Below are 7,010 nucleotides of genomic sequence, written 5' to 3' on the forward strand. Positions count from 1 at the left end.
AATAATTTATTATTATATTAGTATTAAAATATCTAAAGCCCAAAAACAATACTACAATAATGTTAATCAACAGAATGACCAAAAAAAAAAGTCATTGACTAACTAAATTCTAGCACTTCATTTACGGGAATTGTGCTCATTTGCGGAAAATAATTAGTTATGAGTTTTCAAGGTGTTGGTTGCATATAGTTTGAACACAAAAATAGTCAACCATCATTTACACACCAAGAACACCATCATCAATAATTCACTTTCACCACTTAATTATATGAATGAACATAGTTTGATAGAAGCTTCTTTATTCTACACCTTTTTCTTTGTTGAGTTACATCTTACGTGCATAGTATTAATATAAAGAGAGGTGAGAAATAGTTATACGTTATTATCATCATTGAATTGGCATATATAGTTTCCCATTGGTACATATATCACAAGTCAAATACAGATCTCTTTAGCTATAATTTGTGCTGCGCCTAACACTTTAACACGTGTGGTCCCTATCATCATGATCATTATATGATGATATTTTTTAGGAGTATTCATGATTATAAAATTCATATACAATTATCTTTATATAAAATTAATAGTTACACATTTGCATATAAGTCTTCACTATTCATCGTATATAGCTACATGAAATGAAACTCCAGTCTTATTAATGAAACATGATTCTCTGTCAAATCTTCATGAACTTATGGTTTCGCTCTATGGCAGTATGGTAGGTTCAGCTAGCAATTAAATATGGCAATGTTTCGCACATAGTTTTGTCAAAAGAAGTTTTCATGAAACCACGTACGTACTTGATTGCCTTTATAAATTGATACACATTATCATCACCAGTTGCAATCACGAATTTAGACACTATATATATGAGGATATACCTTACTCAAAACGGCAACATACATATACATGTGCATGTATATCATACGTCGCATTTAAAGATTGTGTTAATTGTTAAGACAAATATATAAGTATATAACCCTACTTGAAGAGAAAAAAGTATACAGCCAAAAATATAATTTTGTCCTATTAAGTGAAATTAACGATATGAATTAAATAATGTCATTCTGTCATGTCATGAATTATGTTACAAATTAATGTATTTATTCATGAGTCTTTTTAGGTTTCTTAAAGCATTTTTTTAATAATAAATGTTACTCAACTAATTTCATATTTTGTGTTATTGTTTTTTATTCTATTCATTTGAATATGTCTACTGATTCAATGAATTATTATTCCATGCAATATAGCTGATAAACGATAATATAGACAAGTATATTCTATCAGCCTCTTATTATTAAAGTCTATAATTTTACTAATCAACGGTATATCGGAATCTAAGTAGTCCTTGTCTGTACTACAGTCCAGGGGATTTAGCTGGGGATCAATTAACACGTGGATTTGGGACCCTCCTTTTGTGATATCGTGTTAATTAATTATCCACTGAACCTGACCTTTCATAAAATAGTACCATAATTTTGATATTTTGGCAACGTTGTTATTAGGTATGTATGTTAGTAGAGACAAGGGTTCTCAATTCTCATTATGTGATTTGATCACTCCTTGGGCTAACTTTCATTTCTTGACCTAACGTGGTGGGAACTAAGAGTAAGAAAAAAAGGCATGTGTCACTAATGTTATTAAGACAGAAAAACATCTATTTTAATTGGTTTGTAGTGGTACCAGCCACTAGATATTTTAATTTGTTTTGTTGCAGTTTTTAGAGTTCCCTACCAAATATAGAGAAATGCTTTTGTTTTTTCCCCTTATTAGAAAAACGTTAAGAACAGGACTTCAGGTAGATGTGTTTTAAAGCTAAAGTTATTTTCTTAATTACTTGAATGGTAAGTAAGCTTATCTCAAGTAGAAAAAAGTCTACACTAGCAGATGCAACTATAGTTTTTCTATTTGACTTAATCAATTTTTTAATAATAAGATTCAAGTTTTGATGATAAAGATAACAACTTACTTTTTCCTATAATCATTCTCTCCAATCATTGTGACAATTTGTAGAATAAAGGATTTTGGAATTTATGCAGGGACTGGTTGTGCTCACCATACAAGCTCGAGTGCCGTCACTACAGCCATGCGGCGGCGCCACCCCATGTGAGGAAGTTACCGGGGCAAAAGCAGCAATGTTCTTTGTTGGACTCTACCTAGTGGCACTTGGTGTTGGAGGGATAAAAGGGTCATTGCCAGCACATGGGGCTGAGCAATTTGATGAGAGTACCCCATCTGGGAGGAAGCAGAGATCAACCTTCTTCAACTACTTTGTGTTCTGTTTATCATGTGGGGCCCTTGTGGCAGTTACTTTTGTAGTGTGGGTTGAGGACAACAAAGGTTGGAAATGGGGGTTTGGAATATCTACCATAACCATTTTTCTGTCTATCCCTGTCTTCTTGTCTGGTTCTCCTACTTATAGGAACAAGATCCCTCTTGGAAGTCCTCTTACTACCATTTTGAAGGTAATCAATCATATAAGCATCATAGAAATGGACAATGTCTTAGGCATCATCATGTGATTGAATAGTATATTAACAGAATTAAAACAAAATATAGAATCGGTAAAGAAAAAAAATGTGAGTATGTTTTAATATACTAGTCCTATAATGTCCCATATTAATGTTCTATATTGACATTCAATGAAGAGGTATTCTATAAATTTCTAACTCTAATCTTTGATTTGAGCAGGTTTTGATTGCCGCCTCAGTTAGTAGCTGCATCCTCAAGGATTCAAGCAATGCTATTGTGAACATGGCTTCAAGTCCTTCAAATCCACTCCCAGGGAATAACATTGAACACGAAGATGCTGCAAAAGCAAGCAACAAGGAAACTGAGGATGAAGCCACATCAAACACACTCAAATTCCTCAACAGTGCAGCTCAGAACAAAGCAATCCACTCATCAATCCAATGCACAGTGCAGCAAGTAGAAGATGTCAAAATAGTACTCAAAATGCTTCCAATATTTGCATGCACCATTATGCTTAATTGCTGCCTTGCTCAGCTAAACACATTCTCCATTGAGCAAGCTTCGACGATGAACACAAAGCTTGGTTCCCTAAATATTCCTCCGGCATCATTACCGGTTTTCCCAGTGATCTTTATCATGATCCTAGCACCAATTTATGACCACATAATAATCCCATTTGCAAGGAAAGCTACCAAGACAGAGATGGGAGTAACACACCTCCAAAGAGTAGGAATTGGATTAGTACTCTCCATAATTGCAATGGCAGTGGCAGCAATTGTTGAAGTGAAAAGGAAAAATGTGGCAACAAATTCAGGCCTAACAGATGATGCAACAAAGCGATTACCAATAACATTCTTTTGGATTGCATTTCAGTACTTATTCCTTGGTTCTGCAGATCTTTTCACCTTGGCGGGTTTATTGGAATTCTTCTTCACAGAAGCACCAATTAAGATGAGATCATTGGCCACATCACTATCTTGGGCATCTTTGGCTATGGGGTACTACTTGAGTTCAGTGATCGTTTCAATAGTTAATGGTATCACTGGTAGCTCATCACATAAACCATGGCTTTCTGGGGCAAACCTTAATCACTATCATCTAGAGAGGTTCTATTGGCTTATGTGTGTGCTGAGTGGGTTGAACTTCCTTCATTTCCTGTTTTGGGCTATTAAGTACAAGTACAGAGGGAGAGGGATTTCTAGTGAATGAAAAATAACAAATGGGGACTTTTCACAAATGGTTAATGTGCATTTTTCAATGCCATGAATCAAAGTGAAAACTGTGAAGCCATTCTAGGCTGTAATTGTATATACAAGTAATATATCTTAAAATATAATAGAGGGGAGAGGAATGAGGAAAGGAATCAAATGGATGTATTACATCACGTAATGTAATCAACATGTCCCTTGAATTATGAATAGTGCGAGAGCAAATGATTCACATGCGAATGTTCTTTCGTATTGAAGCGAAGTTAGGCCCATGCCTAACCATTTCAAAACGGCAAAAGGTAACTGAAGATATTTATCGTTGCAAAATAACCAAACCTTCTACGCCAGGGTAACACGTTCATGTTACATATAATGTGTTGGCAATACACTTTAGTGACCAAGAGCATGATTAGGATAGAAATAAATGTGATGTCTTAAATTGATTGAATTAAGATTAGTGACCGTATTTGATGGTAGATATAGATAAAAAAATAAATACAACATGAATTGATTGAATATTGTTCGCTGTTTGGTGTTGAAAATGAAAAGAAAAAAAAAGTAGTTCAACGAGGCAAAAAAAAAAAGTTGAAATCAATCCGAATAGTGCATTAAAATTAAATTATAAAAAATAATATTTTAATATTTTTGTTTTCTGTCTCTCGACTAGAAGTCAAAAAACTCAAAATTGTAAATAAAAAAGTACTTACTAAACAATTTATAGTAAAAAATATATTACCCTATCAAATCCGGGGATGTAGCTCAGATGGTAGAGCGCTCGCTTAGCATGCGAGAGGTACGGGGATCGATACCCCGCATCTCCAATTTTACATTTTTCATTTTTTCCCGTTTCGAATGTTTTTTTTTGTTATAAAACTTTTCATCGAGGTCCAGCCCAAACCATGACTGGCCCAGAAGTTTTCGGCCTGTCAACGAAGGAGACACACAGAAAGAGCCACGAAACGCTGCGTTCCAGTGCATTGAGGTTTAAGGAAAATTCTTTTGCACTGTGCCGTTTTACACCTCACCAGAAAATTCAGATCGAGATTTACGACAGAGTTAAGAGAGAGAAAGGGAGAGAATAGAGATAGAGAGAGAGAAAGAGCGAGAGAGCTTTCAGTAGATCGCTCTCTCCGATTGTACTCTGAAGCCGCAACTGCAACTGCAACTGTGATCGATCACTCACTCCTCTTCTGTTTGAAGGTAACTAACTCATTCTCTTCCTCCAACCTCAGATCCTTCCCATTTCCTTCACTTCTTACTCACTTAATTTCAATTTTCACGATCGCTGATTCATTTTGTTTCCATTTTTCTTCGTTTATGTTAAATTTGTCGCCGCTTACTTCAGCTGACGTATATATCTTTCATTTATGTCGTTGTTTTCGTTAGAATTTGGCATCGTCCAACCAAACAGTGTCTTCTCTTACCTTGCTTATTATGTGCTTCTATTACTAATTTTTCACCGTAGTTTAATTCAGTTTCTTTTCATTTGATTGAATTATTAGCTTTTATAGCATTATTGAAAGTCGCTACTAGTAGCTAATGAGTGAACTCAAAGGGAAAATTTATATTTATTTGATTAATTCACAATGCTACTAAGGATCAATATCTGGTGTTTACGTTTAGGATGATCTTTTGATGTGGAAATTCAGCATTCTGATAATAGAAGTACAATTCAGGGAAGTTTTTAGTTGCCACGAACCAAGGAAAAACCCTTGCTAGACATGGTGCATTGTATATTTATGTGCAAAATCTGGAGATGATTATAATGTCAAGTTATATGTCGGTTTTGGATTTGTCCTTATCAACATTAGTATTTTAAATTTGCAGATAAAGTTGGTGGCACCATGAATTTCTTGATGCGGTCTACTTCACATGTGCATGTGGAGCGGACACCAATTCCAGAGTCGCCTCAGGCGGATACTCCCCAGACTACTTCTGGGACTTCTTCGGAGACTCTTGATTCTGAGGATCCATATTCACGGTTGTCCACAATTGAAGAGTTTGATGGAGAGATTGATGGTGAAAATGGCAATGTGTCTGGTAACGGTTCAAGAAAGGACATGCCAATTCTAGCTAAGCACGTGGATGTTTCTGAAGAAGAAGGATGGATTGCCATTCCATGCAGTATGTCTCCAACAGCAATACTCTTTTACTTCTTGATCTTAAATTAGCAACTGAGGTTTGAACATGGTTACAGTTTCTTGATCCAGATCCAAGCTTAGCAATCGTGTTGAGTACCATTCTATAGTGTGTTAGTTTTGTTGGCTATATAGACATGCTCATAACATACATATGAAATTAATAAAACTATAACTGCAGCTGGATTAGTATATTAAATTTAAAGTGGTAGAATTAATTGAACATTTTATTTTAGCTTCCACAATATGTGATGTTATGGCCATTTGTAATATAATATGGCCAATTCTCAATTATTTCTTTTTATTTATTTATTTATTTATTATGTCTTTTTGTAGAGGAACTTCCTAAAAGCTGGAATGACGTGTCGGATATACAGTCCCTGCACTCTCTTGATCGTTCATTTCTTTTTCCTGGTAGGATATGTTCATTCTATATATTCATGAATCTCAGTTTTGGTTTCATGTGTGATTCAGTTTGCTGGACTCGTGGAAAGTTGACTGACCTTACTTTCTACTTGTAATTCAGGGGAGCAAGTTCAAATCGTGGCATGTTTGTCTGCATGTAAGCATGATACAGAGATTATCACTCCATTTAAAGTTGCTGCAATGATGAGTAAGAATGGCATAGGTCACAGCCCCGAGAAACAAAATGGAAACATTGAGGACAGAAGTAATTCAGGATCTGGAGAAGGGCAAATCAGTTCCAGTAGTCAAGAGCAGAAAGAGGAAAGCCTGTCGAAACCAAAGGCTGATCACCCGGCAGATGTTTCTGCTGGTGAATCCCTTTTAAGGATGGAGGTTCACAAAAGGCAAACTGCATTGTTGTTGCAAAGATTTGAGAATTCTCACTTCTTTGTAAGGATATCGGAGTATGATGAACCATTATGGTCCAAACGAAGTTCATCAGAAAAGTCCAGCTCCTCTGAATTCGATGATCTGAAGGCCTCAACAATTGGAGTTAGAGAGACTGCAAAAGACTCGTCTTCTATTAGTGCTATTATTGATAGAGGAAATTTTGATGCAAATATTTCTGGTGGTGTGGCAAGAAATTCTGTCAAGTGTTTTGCTCTCCCTAACGGAGACATAGTGGTATGTGCCATAAAACTTCAGAAATTATCGTCATGAATTTTTCTTGATTTAGATTTAGCAATAACAGACATGGATTTCTTCTTTTTCCCAAATAAGTGTGGGA

At 35.5% G+C, this 7,010-nt stretch overlaps 2 protein-coding genes and 1 non-coding gene across 4 annotated transcripts in view; all 3 read left to right on the forward strand.

Annotated features, from left to right (window-relative positions):
• Positions 1 to 3,912, forward strand: part of LOC107631909 (protein NRT1/ PTR FAMILY 4.6) — a 7,331-nt gene extending 3,419 nt beyond the window's left edge. The window contains exons 4-5 of the mRNA XM_016335497.2: positions 2,040 to 2,465; positions 2,692 to 3,912. Coding sequence (XP_016190983.1) covers positions 2,040 to 2,465; positions 2,692 to 3,681 — 1,416 coding nt within the window. The 3' untranslated portion in view covers positions 3,682 to 3,912. The remainder of the gene's footprint in view (positions 1 to 2,039; positions 2,466 to 2,691) is intronic.
• TRNAA-AGC lies at positions 4,429 to 4,501 on the forward strand. The gene has a single exon. It is a non-coding gene; the product is annotated as a tRNA-Ala (tRNA).
• Positions 4,678 to 7,010, forward strand: part of LOC107631908 — a 6,610-nt gene continuing 4,277 nt past the window's right edge. For both annotated transcript variants that reach the window (XM_016335496.2, XM_021119702.1), the window contains exons 1-4: positions 4,678 to 4,880; positions 5,508 to 5,804; positions 6,155 to 6,232; positions 6,345 to 6,907. In XM_016335496.2, the coding sequence (XP_016190982.1) occupies positions 5,525 to 5,804; positions 6,155 to 6,232; positions 6,345 to 6,907 (921 nt within the window). In that variant the 5' untranslated portion in view covers positions 4,678 to 4,880; positions 5,508 to 5,524. The remainder of the gene's footprint in view (positions 4,881 to 5,507; positions 5,805 to 6,154; positions 6,233 to 6,344; positions 6,908 to 7,010) is intronic.

This window comes from Arachis ipaensis, chromosome B03, assembly GCF_000816755.2.
Source record: "Arachis ipaensis cultivar K30076 chromosome B03, Araip1.1, whole genome shotgun sequence".
NCBI lineage: Eukaryota > Viridiplantae > Streptophyta > Magnoliopsida > Fabales > Fabaceae > Arachis > Arachis ipaensis.